Consider the following 17,440-nt stretch of genomic DNA (forward strand, 5'->3'; position numbering starts at 1 on the left):
CTGCCTTGCCCAGCCTGGTCTGGCGGCGAGATCTGGCTTTTTTTTTTTTTTTTTTTTTTTTTGCACACTGATGCAAAGAGATAGTTTTGACTTGCATTTTCCGGATCGACGTGAAAAGGGAGAGCGAGCCTAAAACGAAAACGTTCGCAGTCCTCGACCGTATTTTTGGTCGGACTCGTGTGGGAACCACGGACTTGGGGAGGGGAGCATTCTTTTTCCATTAAAACTTAAGTGTCTGAAATTGCAGTTCAACCCGATTCTAATCAGTCTTCTCTTCCCCTCCTGATTTAAAGGAGAAGTAATTTCAGATCGGCGCGGCTCCCTTCGCCCCAGTAAGGGACTTTTGTTTTTAGCTTTGGAACTTGAGTGACAGCTCATTTGGGTTCCGTGGGGGCGGTCTTAATTACTTAAAGGCGAAGGGAAGGGGATTGAGGAAGCAAGAGGGGACAGAAGCCTCCGCTTGCAGAAAAGTTTTCTAAAGAAAGCACTTCACACGAGGCCCAGGGACATTTCAATAAAAATTTATTGAAATTTCAATGCTGTTTTTAAAGAGAGGGGAAGAAATACAGAAAACCAAAGAACTCATCAACAGTTATAACACAAAATATGCCTTCATGAATTTTTGTCTTTAAACCATCCCTCAGCACCTGACTCGTGAACTGGGTATATAGCTCTATAGGCACCAATTCAAAACACCATCAATATTGAAGACAGTAGTCAATCCCACTTGGTTTTGAAGAAATCAGACTAGCAAATACAAATACAAAAGAAAAATTAGAAAATCAATCCACAGCCTCTGCACTCCCGGCTCCCCCCCACCCCCCCCACCCCCAAGCAATCTCAGAAACACTCTTAGGGTGTTATATTTTAAGGAACTTAAGGTAAGTTGCACACCTCCCCAGTCTGGGGTGAAATAGACAATGGTGCTTCCCCCCCCCCATTCTTGGACACTAAAAAAGAAAAAACTTTTTTTTTTCAGACAGCTCTTTTGAAAGTCTGTTGGTGTCGGTGCAGAAAGTGTGTTTTCTTCTAGTTTTAAAAGCGATCCTGTGGCCTTGAAATAAAATTGACGAAAGGAAAACAAGAACACAAAACCAGGCGGCTGCGATCCTATTTACATAGACCTATGTACAACGTCAATAAATTAAAGTTTAATTTTCCGAGCATTCATATTGCACCTATTTACAAGAGTTATCAAATAATTACATAAATACTTTGTCTAATAGTCTCACTTCTTCTTTATTATTTTTCTTAAAACCTTGTTATTGCATATAGAGGAAAGAGAATTAACTGAGACATAAATCCTGCTACAAAGATGAGATAAAATAAATTCACTTTGTGTGTGTGTGTTCTCCCCACCCCTTCCCTTTAAGTCCTCCCCCCCTTGGGATTGCCGATTGGAGGGTAGAGAATGGGGGGGGGGGGGAAGTATGGGTTCATGTTCTTTTCTCTCTAAAAGCAAGCATTCAAATAAAAACCACAAATACATTACTGTGGATCATGCAAAAAGAGACCTATAGCGGCTCTTAAAACATCACAAGAATATTAAAAAGACACAGATTTCCTTAATAGAGACCAAAGAAGGATGGCAAGGACTTCCTTCCCCAAACAATGCTGCTCAGTCATTTATTTAGAACTGATACGCAAGTCACTATAAAGTTTTAATGTTCACAAACAGAATCATGTTAATGTATTCATTTGTCCCCAGTATATTTTTTTTAATTTTGTTTTTGTTTCTACTTGACACGGTGAAGGAAAAAAAAAAAAAAATATATATATATATATATATATATATAAATCTGCACTGGGGGAGAAGCCTTTCAACACCTCCCCTCCTGGTGGGCCTGGCTACCTTTTTTTCTCTCCACAGCAACCAGACCAGCCTTGTGGCGGGAGGTGCTGTGGCTATAAATGGTTTAACTCCTACCCCAACAGCTCAAGGCAACAGACATTTCTGGGCCCCAGAATCTGAGTCAGATCCTGGATATATAAACCACGCCAAGAAGACAGGGCCTGTTTCTAGCACATTCTCGAGGAGTCCGGCACCCCTTCCCAGACAGGACTGCACAAAGGGCCAATCCCACGGCGCGCCCGTGGTTTATTTTACATCCAACAAAGTGCACTGCAGACTGGAGACTGGAATGAAGAGATTTTTTTCTAGGGAGGGCTTTACGGGGACCCGCTGCGGGACCTGTCCGGCTTGGCCTCCAAGCCGCTGACCAACCGCTGAATGCTCTGCAGTTCGCTGGTGGCCGCCTCCTTCTCCGGGCAGAGTTTGGGCGACAAGGACACAGAGCTGGAGGAAAGCGTGGAGGAGCGGCTGTTGAGTTCCGAGCCTGAGTCCACGGCCACCGAGGCCGGGCTGGCGGCCAGCGCGGCGGCTTTGGCGTCCAGGGGCCCCGTGGCCGCGGCCATGGACGGCAGGGCGGTGGTGAGCAGGCCGCTGCTGTCCGGGACCGGCATGGGGATGGAGTAGGGGCTGTAGCGCAGCCGCGGGCGCATGGTGTTCAGGTTGAGGAAGGGGTGTCGGTGCACCGAGCTGGAGGCCGCGGCCGAAGACGCGGCCGCCGCCGCGGCCATGTACGTGTAGGGGTAAGGGAACAGGCTTCCGAAAGGCGACATGGCCAGGCCCTGCGGGGAGAAAGAGAAACGCAGGCGGTGAATCGGCCCGCGGGGCCTGCGCAGCGGGGAGGAGCCAACCTCGACCGTCCACCCGCCCCCTCCCCCCAACCTTGGGGCCTTGGGCAAGTCATTAATCTCTGGGGCTGGGGCACTCAGCTTTCCTTCTCTAGATCCACTTTACTCCCTGTGCCTCAGCTTTCTTACGGAGGAACAACAACAAACAACAACAACAACAACAAAAAACCCAGGGATATACGAGATAGTTCGTACCCTCACTGGGACTTTGGATAGTGAATGGGCTAAGGCCCGCAACGCGCTACATGGGGCACCTGACCAACAGAACTGTTAGAAATTCTCCCACTGGGGTCAGTCGGTGCACCTGATAAATGGGGCTGCAGGCTAGTCCAGCCACAAAGGTAGCAAAGGGTATAAATTATGGGACATACATTTGCTAAAGGCAATTGGGGGTGGGGGGAGCGAAAGGTGTTTGCTCTAAACGGGGACAAAGAAATCATCTGGCCTGATACACTGGTATTACAGGTAGAGAAACCGAGGTAGGCCCCACGGGTACAGGAAGCCACTCAGCTTCAAGTTCCAGAAGCTGAATTTAAAATTCAGGCCCCCTGGCCTGGGCCAGTTCTCTGTCCTTTGCCTTGGGGTAGGTACCCTGACTACCTACCTGTTTGCCCAGGCAGCCCCTCCAGGACAGGGTCTCCAGAAGGAGAAGGGAGCAAGGGGAAGGGCCAGAAGCCAGCCTTGTTCTCAGTTCCCTCCTCCCCTTCCCCCCCCCCCCCCACCAGAGGGGAGCAAACCCTGCCTCTTGGCTCAGAGAAGGGAGACGAATGTACTCAGACAAAACAAAGGCAAGGGCGTGCAGAAAACCCCACAGAACCTTTCTCACTGGGTTCAGAGCATTTCCAGCGGGCCCGACTTCTCCCCAGCTGCCCTGCACCCCAGCACAGCTGTCTGACCCGTATAAGAGGCCGCCAGGCCTGCCACAGCCAGCCGAAGAAGTCTGCCCCTATCCTCTGACATTTCCCACACAGGCACAAACCATTAACCCTTTGGGGGACAGGCTGGCCTGCTTGGGGTGAGGGACAGGGGACAAGCTTCCCACTGGAAGGAAAGGCAGAAGGCTCAACTCCCACCCCAAAACAGTCCCTGCCCCTCCCCAGGCCGTGGTCTCCCCCTTGTGTGATTCCTGGCGGGGCCGTTGGCTATGAGCCATTGGAGAGGCATTAGAGCTCTGAAGCTGACATCATAGACCCTGAAGTCAGCGCCTCTGCCCCACCACTTACACGCTGTGTGACTTTGGATAGGTGACTCAACATCTCTGGGCCTCTGCCACTTTGTCTATAAAGGGGAGGTGACAACAGTGCCACTGAAAGCAGAACAGACCGAGCACAACCGAAGTGCCAGATAGAGCCATTAGCATGATTACTGCTTACCTACTCTACTAGAAACAGCCCTTAACTTAGAAAAAAATTTGAAGTTTTTTTTTGGGGGGGAGGGAGGGAGTGTCAGGTTATGCTGAGTCAGTGAGATAAACCTCGACCTAGCAATTATTATTATTATTATTATTAATTATTATTATTAGGGCTCCTAAGCCAGGGGGACTGGTGGGGGTCTGGCATCCCACGCAGGGCGGGTATGCAGAGCCACCCCGAGGGAGGGTCTGGAGAGCCCGGTGGATGACCCCTAATTACCTGCGAGGCCAGGACGTGCTGCTGGAGGTGGAAGGGCAGGGTGGCCGCCGACGCCCCCGACAGTCCCTGCGCCGCGGCCGCGGAGGCCATGGCGGTGGAATCCAGGCCCGAGACGCCGGTGGAGGCCCCGGACACGGTGGCCAGCAGGGGCCCCATGCCGGCCGCCATGCTGGAGAAGGCGCCCCCCATGGCGAACTGGCCGGGGTGCAGGAAGAGCGGGTGCCCGTTGAAGAACTGCTGACCCGCCAGCCCGGGGGCGAAGCCGAGGCCGGGCAGGGGGCCCTGGCCCAGGTGCGCGGCGGCCGCGTCCGTCTGCACCGTGAGCGGCGCGAAGGCCTCCTTGCCCGGCAGCGCGCGCGCCTCCTCGGCCTTGGACGTGGCCGCGCCCTCACGGCCCGGGCTCCGGCGCTCCTCGGCGCCCAGGCCGCGGGTGCTGGACGAGATGGTGGCCGGGCTGTGGCGCGAGTCGGGCGACGCCTTGTCCAGCCGCCCGCTGTCCCGGGGCCGGCCGCCGGGCTCGGCGGCGAAGAGGTGCGCCTTGACCGCGGGGCTGCCCTTGTCGCGGCACGGCTCCTCTGACGTGGTGGTGGTGATCTTGGCCGCGTCGCAGGCCTCCGGGCCGTGCTCCTCTTTGCTGTCGGCCTCGGCGTCGCTCTCCCCCTCGCTGGGACACAGATCTACCATAGGAGGGGCACAAAAGCCAAGCGGAAGGGCGTGAGCTCCAATCCGGGCCAGCGGGGAACTCCAGTTGCCTGGTCTGAATCCCAGCTCGGGCCACGTACTAGCTGTGTGGTCCCCGGCCGGCCCCTTAACCTCTCCGGGCCTCAGTTTTCTCATCCGCAAAGTGGGAGCGATGACACCTCACAACTTTACTGGGACGATTCACTAAGCTAACCCTCAATTTACAATATTTACATAGAACTGAACCCCTTCCCCACAGAACTCCCCCTCCCCCGAACCACTAGTGGACTTTTACTATTTTTTGCAATCGTCCGTTGAGCTCCTACCCTGTCAAAGCCTTTACTTGCCTTTCCCCAGTTCACTGCCTTCACTTTTTAGAAACAGAATTAAACGTATCCTAAAACTCACTTCAGGAACACCTCCTAGTTACTATCCAGAGTCTTTGTGCAGTGAGTGTCCAAGATTGGCACCTTCCAGAAATTTGTGAATTCTTCCAGAAGGATCCGTTTGAACCCTGCCCTGGTGGCAGTGGCAGAAATCCACACCCTCCCTCCACACACACACATTCAACTGGAACCTTCTGTTGCCCCTGTCCCTGCAGACTGATGGGGGCAGCCCGCTCACCCACCCTGGGACAATCACAGATTCTTTCACCACACCCTCTGTGGGTCTCCCCCCAGGGGAAAAAAAAAAAAAAGGAAAAGAAAAAGGGATCCTATTTTATGTTTAAAGTTTAAATGGACTGAAGTCATAATGGACTTTCATTTTAATTCACTTAAAAACAGGTTTCTTCCCGCTGAGAGAGTGTGTGTGTCTTTCCAAATAAATAGTTCTTGTTCTTTAAACACAGGAACTAACTGGGGGTTTGAAGCATCTTGTCCGCTCTCTCTCTCCCCTACTCTCCCTACTTGGATCCCCAGGGCCTCCTCTGCTTCCCCAGTGCTGTTTTCCCATTGTTGGCTCTAAGGCTGGACGTTTTCTCAGCCACTGTCCCTGTTCCAGGTGGCAGAGAATCCCCTCCCTGCCCCCCCCCCCCCGCCCCCCGCCTCAGGCCAAATACATTTTAATCTAGAGCTCAAAGATAGTAAAAAGTCAGCAGTTGCTAGCTTGCTGCTAGCTTGGAGAGAGTTGAGGGAGAGAGACAGAGACAGAGACAGAGACAGAGACGTGCTCCGCGCAAGTTTTCAAAGATGGCCCCACCGAGAAGGAACAGCCACCCCGGCCTCAGCCAAACCAAGGTTTGCAGGAAGGGGGTTCGGAGTTCTCCTTTATACACCTGAGGGACGGGGACACACCTGGCCACCCTCTTTGAACTGTGGCTCCTGCTTGGGGACTTGAAGAAGCATCTGGAGTTTTTGAAGGGCAGGGTCCCTGGTGGATACCCCCACCCCCCCCCCCCAAATCTCCCAGCCGCGCCAAACCTGGAGTGGAGAAACTGGAGGCGATCAGGTCCTACCTTTGAGGTTCGATGTCCCTACGGTGGAGACAGCTGGAGACGAGGACTGAGCAAAGCAGTTAAAGGCTGCCTGTTCGCTTGAGGACTCATCTGAGGTACCATTCTCCTTCTTCTGTCTGTCATCGAACACCCTCATAGACTGCAGGGTGAGCTGTTTTCTGTGCCAGAAGCCCACACCCAGCGTCACAGAGCGGAACAGACATTTCCCCTCTTTGTCCGCCTCACCCTCTCCAAAGAGGCGCACTGGGCACACCTCACCCTGCCCACCACCCACGGTTTCTCTGAAACCTGCTTGCCCCGAGGCAGCCAGGGACCAGAGCATTGTTCTGGAGCCTGTAAGGAGGCCTGAGTGTGGCACGGAGGGGAGGGGGCTGTTGGAGGAAGAAGGCTTCAGCTCCACTCAAGATCAGCAGTTCATTAGGGCAAGAGCACGGGCCACAGACAGCTGAACGGCCGGCCTTACAGAAGGAGGGTGAACTGGGTGCCCCAGCTGGTGAACACACACAGCCTCCAAACTCCCCACTGGTTGCTAAGACCGCGGTTGCCAACTTGCTTATTTCATGGTGCACTTTAATTGTGTTACCGACATACCCATCGTAACCGGAGGGGCAAAATAAAATTCTATGTGGATGTTGGAAATTATTTTTTAACGCTCACCGCCCCCCCCCCCCCATCCCACCCCGCAAGGGGAGAGGTTAAAAATCTGGGCTGATCTTCTGGATTTTGGAAATTCTTTGAAAGCGGGTGGGGGAGGGGAGAGCCGCTTCCATATACTATCCAGCTGTCTGCTTAATGCAAAATGATATGTATACCCATGAAGGAGAGCATCCTAGATTTCTCAAGGGGCCTCAGTTCTGTCGGACCGTATGTGCAAGACAAGATTGCAAAAATTCCAAAGCATTTTGTGAATGGTTTAGTCCTTTCCTGGGACCTGGCTGGGATGAAGTTCATTAGGAATGAATAGGCTACTGTATATGATCTGTTATCCCTGACACTTTTCTTCCAGAGACCGCTATGGTGTGGCCTAGTTCATGTCCTTGCAAGCAGGTAGCAGAGAGGCGGTCAATTCTTTTCCACCCCCCGCCCCCCCACCCACACACCTTCTTAATATAAGTGCCTGCATCCCGCTTCTAACAGTTGAGTCTTGGGCCCAAGGCAAATAATTCTCCAAATTACCTGAGAAGATACTGGTTAAGGGTCTCCACTCACCTTTTTTCTCTCCTGCCATTTCCAGTGTCCCGGAAACCTTTTGCAAAAGGGTTGTTGTCTATTTTTAACTGAGTTATCTAGAGGAGGAGACACAAGCAAGAAAGAGACATTGGCTTCATTTTCTAGAATGTTTCGGGGGGAGTTCCCGCCCCCCCAACTCAGTCTACTAGAAATTGGACTGCCAAAAAAAGTCATTCGTATATGCCAGGTTAAAGAGAAAGGGAGAGGAATAACGGTTGTAAGGGTGGAGGGGACCAGGAGAAAAATCAAGGATCTACACCATGGCTTACACCTCCCATAGGAAGCCACAGCAGGGATTCCAGACTGAAATTATACCGTCTGGGAAATGCCTCATTCTGTTCTGCAGGCAGCCTTGAGAGCTTGGGTTTAGAAATGGAAAGACTGTCAAAGTTGTCAAAAGAGACAACCTGTAGATCTTAAAATTAGGCTTTCATTTTGTTTTTTTTTTCATACAGTGCAATTAATCATAAAATATGTTATGGCTAAATCCTGCCCCCAAACACACACACGCGCGCGTGCACACACACACACACACACACACACACACAGCATACACTCCAAACTTTTCTGTGAATCTAATAAAATGATTTATGGGGTTTCGCTGCTCTTGTGCCAGAGTGGGTTTGATTTTTTATTTATTTATTATTATTATTATTATTATTTTTTTTTTTTTTTTTTTGCTGGGTTGGGGTCGGTGCGGGGGAGGAGGGTTGAGGAATTACAATATTGACAATTACCGATGTCAAAGGACTGAATGACCACTGGAAACATTTGTTTTCATTTATATGCTCTGCCACCCCCTTTAGGTTGGAGAAGGCCTGTGGCCTCTTTGTCCCATCTAAAATGCTATGTTTTGTTATTACTTTAACAACTCAGATTCACAGGATTCTGGGTCTAGAGGGAGCGTGCATTTGCACGCTGGGGCAAAATGCCATAGTATGTAATCTTTCAAATCCCTTCCCTTAGAGGAAAAAAAAAAAAAAGAGATCTAGAAAGTCAGAGGACCCACCCATGGGGACAACGTATTCAAATGCAAAAGGGCTCAGAAGAGCAGGGGTCCTCTGCTGCCCCCACCCCCAGAACAGCCTGCTGACAGTCAAGCTGGGAGCTGGGGAATCAGCAAGCTTCACTTTCCCCGGGTCTCTCGGTGCACATGCCCATGACCTTCAGGCCAGCATAACTTGACATACCAGGTGCTGCCTGCTGGTCCATTTGGGGGTACTTCTAATCTGGGCTTCAGGCCCAAGGGAGAAAAAAAAAAACACCTTCAAATGAAGGGATGACTTTGGTCATCTCATCTCAAAAGCCTCAGACAACTCGATTAGCATGACCCTGTGATCAGAGGAGGTTTTTCCAACCACACACACACACACACACACACACACACACACACACCATAAAAAACACAGCAGCATAAAAGGTAATAAAAACCAGACCAGCTACCCAGGGTTTCTGGCTAGGGGAGAAAATCTGTTCTCCAATGGGATCCTCCTCCCAGGATATCCCAAATGGCTTTTGCCTTAACTTTTTAGCTGGTGCCTTTAGAACCTGGAACCTGGCTTTTGATGCTTCTTCCAGAAGGAGAGGAAGCTGAGCCTCAAAACAAACAAGAAAAAGCCAGGAGTGGGGAAGCCGGTGGCAACACGGTTATAGGAGCTGCTCACTAGCAAAGTTAGTTTGGCATGTTTTCACTCCGCGTTGGAGTCCTAGCTGGTCAAGTTTTTGTTTTGTTTTGTGCGTTCCCTGCCTCTTGGACACGCTCAGAGCCCCTTCCCCCCCAAAAGCTCCCCTGAAGGTCAAATCACAGAAGAAAACTGAGCCTCTCCCATCCCAATTCTTTTGTAAATCCCTCAGTGTCTTCCCCAGGCAGCTTAAAGGTGAGGGGAAAAATATCACCGTGGAAAAGAAAAAGCGCCTTTCGGTTACCTTGTCATTCTGGTATGCTGTCACGGCGATGAACTCAGTTTCGGGGAACAAGTATGTCCGAAATGTACTATAAGGAAGTTTCAAGATGTCATTGGCCCTCACAATGTGGAACCGTGGCTGGTATTTGTGCATGGAGTTCAATATGGTCTGTGGGGGGCGGGGGGGGGGGGGCGCAGGGGAGAGGGGAGACACACAGCAAAAAAAAAAAAAAAAGGTTTAGTGAGACAAACGGGACCTTAGGACCCCTGCCAGGCTGACATCTACCCCACCGAAGGGTACCAAGCTTATCTGGAGCCCACCTCCTCTCCTCGGAGCACCTCTTTGGGCACACTCCGCTCCACACATGTTATCTTCTGGAGAATCCAAACTGCTCCTCGGTTTCCAAAGGGTCCCCCCCACCCTCACCATCTAAGGTCCGTTCGTACCTTGAACCCTAGCCTACCTGAGTACCAAAACTATAATTCCCCTGCCACGTTGCGTGATCACTTGGGAAGGCCAAAGTCTTAAAAGATAGAGAAAAACATGCATTTTAATTTACAAAATGATTCAGTCCTTTAAGCGCCCACTAATTGACGAGCCCAATCCACTTAAAGCCCTGAAAGGTTGAACTCTAGAGAGGAATATTTATGCCTTAATCAAATCAAAGGCTTCAAATGCAATTCCTGCCCGCTGAAGATGTTTCCGCGTCATTCACATCTTCCTGGGCCTAATCTTTCTGCTGATTCCTCGCTTATCACTCGGTTTATTTTATTGAAATGTTGGGGAGGGGGAGGGGCAGGGGACAAAAGATGTTTTGCTTGACTTTTACAAGCAATTCCAGTCTCCTCAAAGTTTCTAAGGACTCTCCCACTGACTCCATGCATACACTTCCAACATGCACATCATTTTTATCCTGGAGAGCTCCGTCTCATTTCTAGCAAACCTGACTTTCACCTAAGCCCGAGTTTCTTTTTTTCATAGGAGAAAAAAAAAAAAATCTTTCCAAAAATGTACTCACACCCTTTTAAACCAACGTAGCCAGGGCTCTGAACCTTAACCCCCCGCCCAAGAAATAATAAGGCTCGTTTCCAAACAGAAGTAGGATAGCTCAAAACAAATTCCTGGCAGACACATAACTTTAAAATTGATTTTGTAGCTTAACAATTGGTTTTTAACTTCACTGTCAGGCGTTTACCAAGACCTGGAATTGCCACAGAACGCGAGTGGTGAGTGTTCTCGCCCTCGTTTCTTTTAGAGCGCCAGGCCTTCCATTATCCAAAGAGAAACACCCCGGAATCCTCTCTCTGGCTCTGTTTCCGATCGAACAACTTTTGCTACACTTAGCAACAGAGGGCAAGGGAGAAGCCTGAGCAGAAACCTGTGATTTTACAAGGCCAGGGGAAGCGCTGCCTTTGCTAAGGTGAAGAAAGAGAAAATTTTACTGAGCGGTGAAACTTACAAATCCGTGTTTGTCCGAAATGTTGTTGGTGAGTTTCAGTTTGTGGAAAGTGACAACTTTGGACATCCACTGTTCCCCGGTAGCCGGGCTGTCTGGGTGAATGTACATTCTCTTTGGCATTTCAGGGTCAGCCTTACCAGCCACCATCCACCGAGAATTATGGAATTTATATCGACAGTCATCAGCAGCTATAATGTCCATCAATAGAATATATTTGGCTTTTTTATCCAGCCCAGAACATCTTACTTTAAATGGAGGAAACATTCGCCTACAACAGCAAGGGAAGAGAAAAAGAAATGGCTCAGACTCTTGGGTTTGAGTCCCTGTTTACCCTGAAATATTTCAATCAGATTCAAAACTTTCTGCTGTGATTGAGGAGTTTCTGTTTCAGAGGAAGGCCACCGAGGGCAATATCATATCCTTCCACGACAGAAGTGTTAAGTACCCTCAATTTCTCTACGGTGAAATGTCTCAAGGTTCAAAACAAGTGAATTATGGCACTCCCTTTCTCTACAGCGTCTAATAATCTCTCCACAATTTTTTTCCTCTTGTAGGACTTCACAGATGGCCCTCTTTACAGAGAAATTCTGGCCTTTCCCCCCTGTCCCCGGAGTGTCTACTTCTAAACAGCTAGGGGTAGGATTTTACTTAAAGTGGGGTCAGTCAAGGCTAGAATTCGCCACTGCTGAGAAAAAATTAAATTTATCAAGGAAATAAACGTCCAGCTTCCCTGCTACGGAGCAGCGAACCCACCTCTGGGGGAAATGAAACCGGCCTTCAGTGAGTTCTCAAAACGAATTCTGTAGTTTGGGGTGGACTTCTGGGCCCGATAACCAATCTGCCTGGCATGCTGCTAACCACATTTCTCCCCTGGCTCGGGCCCGTCCCGAAAGGCAAGGCTGTACCACCAACAGCTTTTTATTTCCCAGAAGCGGTGGCAACCCACGGTCCTGACTCGAAAGGAAGCACTTCGCTGTGAAACCGAGGTAACGTCTTCTGGGTTTAGAGAATTTTTGTGCCCAGCTTTGGCCTCATTTTGCTAGGAAAGATACCGAAAACTCGAGACATCCCTCAAGAGAGGGAGTTTATTTTTATTATTCCAACACTATGCCTTGATGGACTTCAATGCCATAAAAAAAAAAAAATCATTGATTTTAAGGGACAGGCAGGTTTCGGTGAGGCAAGGACCTTTTCGTTATATAAAATATGGTTGGTAATATAGAAAAAAGCAGCATGTGTCTCTCCAGGGGACTTGGATCTGCAAACATCATCTTAATTATCCAAAATTGCCTAAACTCTCCCTCGGATTACGGACACGTGAAGCAGTGTAGACAAACAAACCCAAATGCCCTTCCATTTCTCTGTGACCCTGCCGGAGGCCAGCGCAGGCCCCCCTGCAGACCCAGAGGCTAGGCTGGAGAGCAGAAAGGGCAAATGGAGAGCCAGCTTCGGGGTCTCCCACCACCACACAAAAGAAAAGGGCAGTGAAGTTTTTCTCGCTGGGAACAAAATGAAACAAACAAAACCCAGAACATCAACAAAGACATAAGGATGTTCCAGAAAGGTTTGAACAGCGAACTTCCTGCCATGGGGTGGTTTTCTTTCTTCCTGCAGGAGATGTCTGAGTGCCTTGGAAAAATCCTGTCTAGCCTGTAGGGAATCCAGGGTGAGGACCGAGGTGGGAAAAACTAGGGCTGCAAAGGGCCAGGTAAGCTGAAATTTCCCGACCCGTGGGGCAGGGGCCGGGGAATGTCTGTACCTGGTTCCAGGGGAACTAAGTTTTGCCTAAACCCGAGTAACTGGCAAACCGGGTATTCTGGGAACAGAGAGAGATAAAGGCAAAGTGGGGGGGAGAAGAAAACACCTCCATTAGCTTGGGGGAGGGGGCCCTGCTACGTGCTTACCTTCCCGACTTGGTAATGACCATCTCGGTGCCCCGCTTGTGGAACTGATCCCAAAGTTCTTTGGCCTCGAGGTGCACCTTGGGGTCGTCCTCCACCTCTTCCTCGGGCTCCATGGTCTTCAGAGGCCTCAGATGCGCCTGGGGCCCCAGGGACGAGAAAGGGATGCCGGTCTCGGCCGCCCCCACCAATTGATCCATGATCGGCTTGGCCAGGGCGCCCGGCAGCGAGAGCGCCGCCGCGCCGTTGGGAGGCAGCGTCAGCGCGGGGAAGAAGGGCGGCTGGTGACCCAGCACCGCGCTCATGGCGAAGTCCGGCGCCCGGTGAGGTAGGAACGGATGGTAGGCCATGCTTGTACCAGGAATGACCGGATCTCTCATGGAGAGGCTCATCCACTCCAGGCGGGGCGCTGGGCTCCAGCCGGGGACAAGTCCGCAGCTGCTGTTTGGTTTTGTTTTGGTTTTTAACAGCAGCACATAGTTTGAGAAAGAAAAAAAAAAAAAAAAAAGAAAGCAAGAAAAAAAAGGGGGGGGGAGTCACAACTAAAGCACCCTAGGGAAGGGGGGGAAGTGTCTTTTGGGGAAGGGGGAATGCCTCTTTTAAAGAGGGCAAGGCGAGAAATCAGGAGACATAGTCGCTTGGGTGACTGTCCTTGTGCCTTGCGTTTTTTTAAAAAGCCGCTCCTGGAAGTCGGTTTCACAGGGAGAGCAGCGAGCAGGGTCTCACTGGCGCCCGAGCCCCGCCGCTTAGCCGAATCGACACTTCAGCCCCCGGTCCCAGGAATCGCTCCCCGGCCCCCGGTTCTTTGTTGCGATTGCGGACGACTCAGCTCCGAGAGACTTTTTACCTTCTCTTCTCCTTCTTCCCCGCCCCCCTGTCTCTCTTTCTCTCCCTCTCTCTCGCTGGAGGCGTCTGCTGTAGCGCTAGACCCGGCTCCGCCAGCGAGCGAGAGAGCGGAAAAGTCTCTCGCCTTTAAAAAAAAAAAAAAAATCTCTGATTCAAGCTCTCTTCTACCAGCGCTATCAAAACTTGAACTGCAAACTGGCTTCCGTCCGCACTCCTCCTCCTCCTTCCTCTGCTCCGAGCCTCCGGAGGGTGTCCTGGGTTGCAATCCGAGTCCCGCGGCGCTCCTCTCCCGCGCCTGTCTTCCTTGTCCTAAAACGTGAGCGAAATCGCTTCCTAAATCTGCGTCCAGACGCGCAGGGCAGGGAGGATTGAGTGGGGGGAATGAACAGGGGAGAGGGGGAGAGAGAGAGGGAGAGAGAGGGCGAGACAGGAGAGAGGGAGAGAGGGACGGAGCGGGAGAGGGAGCGCGAGGAAAGGGAGGGAGCGAGAGCGAGCGAGCGAGAGCTCCGCGCCACCCTCCTCCGCCTCTAGAATTCCCCGGGCGTCTGCACGGCGGCTCTAGAAGGTCGGGCTGTGCTGTGGGCTGCGGGGAGCCGGAGGCCTCTTGATTGGCTCTTTGACGCTTTCGGACCAATTGTGTTGCTGCATAGGCGTGGTTTTCACAGGTCGAGTGCTGGGGGATAGAGCCGAGTTATAAAAAGAAGGTGTCGGAAACTGTAACGTCGCAGCGCCGCATCGGTACTACTGCCTGTCCTGTGAATATGTCAACATGATCAGAGGGAGGGCGGGGAGCCACTGGGGAGCGCGCACAGAGTCGCCTCTAGGTGGCTTATCGAGAGATCGCTGCAGCCCCTGAGCTCGCTCGCTCGCGCTGGCTCAGCCCACGTCTGAAATGCCTCAGTCATCCAGCCCCGGATCGAGGGAGGAGGCAGGGCCCGGGGAGGAAGGGGGAGGAGGAGGGAGCGAGCGAGCCGGGCCAGGAAGGCGGAGAGCGCGCCGGGCGCCGGGCAGGGGCGCTCGCCTCTCGCGCGCTCGGCTCGCCTCTCCTCGCCGGCCGCCGCGGCCGTTTCCCTCTGCGGCTCACCCTCTCGCCGCGGCCCCGGGAGGGCCAGGCGGACGGCCGAGCCCCCGGCGAGCTGCAGTTCGGCCGCCGGCCTCAACAAAAGGCGGCAGCGGCGGAGAGGCGAGCGCCGAGACTCCGGGCTTGCGCGCTCCCCGGCCCCACGTGGAGCCCAGCTCCGCCCGGCCGCCGCTGAAGGGCTCCCGAGCTCGGGTGGCTCTCGGCGCCGGGCTCCCGGCTCCTGGGCTCGCGGGCTCCCGGGCACACGCGTGCGGGGGCTCCCTCTCCCCCCGGCCCCACCCGAAGCCGTGGGCGGGGACCCGAGCGCCCCGCCACTCCCGCGCGCGGACACGCGCGGGCACCCCGGGACCGAGCCACCCGCGCGAAAACACGTACACGCAAACACGTACACAGCCTGCGCCTCCGGCCCTGGTTGCGCTCACCCCGGGAGGCGGACTCGGGGATTTTTTTGAAATGCATTTGCCAGCCCTTTTAGATCTCGTCTTCTATCCGAATCCGGGCTCCCCGAGTTCCACCTGAATGTGTGCGTGAGTGTAGAGGAGAGAATGGAGATCGGGACGGAAGGAGCGCGGCGAGGGACTAGGTTCTGGGCCTGCCCCGGCCGAACCTCTGCCCTCACCTCGGCGGCCTTGGGAGAGCTGGTAGGGGGAGGCGCGCCCTCCTTGTATCTTCTCCGGGCATTGCACCTATCTCTCTCGTGCCTCAGTCCTTTCTGCACCCGGGGACTTATCTCACCAGAAGTCGGGGGGTGAATTTGTAAAACAAACCGTGATACGCCCCCACCCCAGAGGCCAGGTGACTGGTTCCAGTTCAGGTAGGGTGTGTGGGGGGAGGGGGGGGGCTCAGCGGGGGTGAAGGGGAGGGAGGCGTCTTCCGAATCAGACCTGTCGCCGAATTGGTAGGTTACCACAGGTTCCCTGTCTGGATCAGAGGCTTCCCCAAACCCACGTTTCTCGCTTCTGGGGTGGGGGGCAGGGAGTTGGGCCGTCCCTGCCTGGATGGATGGAAATCTTGGGTGGAATGTTCTTTTACCCTTTCTGGGTGGAGAGCTTCCTTGAGTGTAAAGGAGCGGAGAAAGGTTTGATTTCAAGGCCTAGGGGGCTAAGAAACCCAAGGCTTGGGATGTGTGTGTCTGTGTGTAGGCAGCCAGCGCGGTCCTCTCTTAGTCCGCCCTGTATATCCCCACGCCCCCAGCTCCCAGACTCCGAAATGGGAGCAAGTGGAGGGTGAAATGCACTTCTATTGTGGGCCAACGGCCTCGAGATAGGGGCGGAACTTTAGAGGCGACAAGCTTTTCCAGCCTCGCATTTTTGACGCACATGGTTAAGAGCGCTTGGCGCCAGCGCTGAGAATTCCCTGAAGTCACCAGAGAGAATGGAGTGGTTCTTCGAACTCCGTCTGGCTCGCCATCTCACCCCCTTCTTTCCCTTTCGGCCTGTCTTTCTCTGGTGTCTCTCTCTGCCGGTGGTGGAGAAGAGAGAAAGAGGGAGACAGAAGAAAGAGGCGGCAGGGCCCTGGGGTGTCAGACGCCCCCTCCCCGCGTCCCTAGCGGCCGATCCCGGAGGGTGCGAGAGGCCAGGCCTACCCCTCCTTACGCCTTCCACCGAGGTCACTGCAGGGTTTCACGAGTCTCTGGAGGCCCAAGCCCACCCCCTCCCCCACATCGCTCGCCTCCTGAGCCCGGGGCAGCTCGGCGGCGCTTTCAGGAGCGGCCCCAAATCCCCGCGATCTGGTTTTGCCTACACTCGCCAGCCAATCTCTGCCCGGCCGCTCCATGTAGAAGGTAGTTCTGCAGCCACAATGCGACTGACACCTCCCTCCCCCCCCCCCCCAAGTCCTCACTGTCTCGGTGCCCTCAAGCGACCAGATGCACCGGGAGAGAGATGTTTCACTAGGTCCTCCGCTTTCTTGGCCTCCCTTCTGTTTTGGACTTGGGAAGGGAGCTTGCTAATTTCACTCGTAAATATCTCGACTTGCCTCTGGCCCCAGCGTGGACCGAGCGGGATTTCTGGCCCTCACGTGGCCCCCTCCCTCGAATGCCTGTATTTTGCCCGTAGTTCTGACTTAACCCTGGGGTCACCCCTGTTACCGCTCCATAACCCGTCCCCCATTCTTGCTCACAAGGGGTGGAGGGGGGAAGAGAGGAAAGTTTGCGGGGTTCTGGATCGAAAATGTCGACATCTTGCTAATGGTCTGCAAACTTCCGCCAATTATGACTGACCTCCCAGACTCGGCCCCGGGAGGCTCGTATTCTGCTGGGAGGCCGCGGTAACTCGGGATCAAAAGCGGGAAGGTGCGAACTCCTCTGTCTCTGCTGGGCCGTCGCGCCCCCCTCCCGGTGGGTGATAAACCCACTCTGGCGCCGGCCGTGCGCTGGGTGATTAATTTGCGAACAAACAAAAGCGGCCTGGTGGCCACCGCATTCGGGTTAAACATTGGCCAGCGCGTTCCGAAGATTTGTGCCAGGCCTGGCAGCCAGGGGAACCCACAAGGCTAGCGCGCCCCTGGACCCACGGCTTTAGCCTCCAGACGCGGGGTCTACACGGCCTTCTC

General features: G+C 53.2%; 2 protein-coding genes across 3 annotated transcripts; both read right to left on the reverse strand.

The window, feature by feature from the left end:
- Positions 1–1,129: 1,129 nt before the first annotated feature.
- On the reverse strand, positions 1,130–14,687 carry TBX3 (T-box transcription factor 3). Of its 2 annotated transcripts, XM_086681773.1 has the most exons (8): positions 12,964–13,352; positions 11,060–11,327; positions 10,064–10,123; positions 9,622–9,768; positions 7,675–7,751; positions 6,466–6,623; positions 4,329–5,005; positions 1,130–2,631 (listed from the first exon to the last, which is right to left on the reverse strand). In XM_086681773.1, exons 1-8 carry the CDS (start codon positions 13,350–13,352, stop codon positions 2,170–2,172), a joined length of 2,238 nt encoding a protein of 745 aa, XP_086537899.1. In that variant the 3' UTR covers positions 1,130–2,169. The 2 variants fall into 2 exon arrangements, with proteins under 2 accessions (XP_086537899.1, XP_086537900.1); XM_086681774.1 differs by lacking the exon at positions 10,064–10,123 and having other exon boundaries at positions 12,964–14,687.
- On the reverse strand, positions 13,724–17,068 carry LOC147575307 (uncharacterized). The gene is made up of 3 exons (XM_086683341.1): positions 16,977–17,068; positions 15,507–15,771; positions 13,724–14,479 (listed from the first exon to the last, which is right to left on the reverse strand). The coding sequence occupies exons 1-3, from the start codon at positions 17,066–17,068 to the stop codon at positions 13,724–13,726; spliced, it is 1,113 nt and encodes a 370-aa protein (XP_086539467.1).
- Positions 17,069–17,440: the final 372 nt, after the last annotated feature.

The sequence above is a fragment of the Puma concolor genome, chromosome D3 (assembly GCF_028749965.1).
Source record: "Puma concolor isolate L17-30 chromosome D3, mPumCon1.1.hap2, whole genome shotgun sequence".
Taxonomy (NCBI): Eukaryota; Metazoa; Chordata; class Mammalia; order Carnivora; family Felidae; genus Puma; species Puma concolor.

Bases quoted from the DNA above. Each gene is read 5' to 3' on its own strand.
- TBX3 (XM_086681773.1), bottom strand. From the start codon at position 13,352: ATGAGCCTCTCCATGAGAGATCCGGTCATTCCTGGTACAAGCATGGCC. The intron at 11,328-12,963 runs GTAAGCACGTAG...TTGCTGTTGTAG, and splicing joins GTCATTACCAAGTCGGGAAG to GCGAATGTTTCCTCCATTTA. The intron at 10,124-11,059 runs GTAAGTTTCACC...CTATCTTTTAAG, and splicing joins TTTCGGACAAACACGGATTT to ACTTTGGCCTTCCCAAGTGA.
- LOC147575307 (XM_086683341.1), bottom strand. From the start codon at position 17,068: ATGTCGACATTTTCGATCCAGAACCCCGCAAACTTTCCTCTCTTCCCC. The intron at 15,772-16,976 runs GTAACAGGGGTG...ATTCGGCGACAG, and splicing joins GGGGGACGGGTTATGGAGCG to GTCTGATTCGGAAGACGCCT. The intron at 14,480-15,506 runs GTGAGGGCAGAG...TCTATCCCCCAG, and splicing joins GCTCTCCCAAGGCCGCCGAG to CACTCGACCTGTGAAAACCA.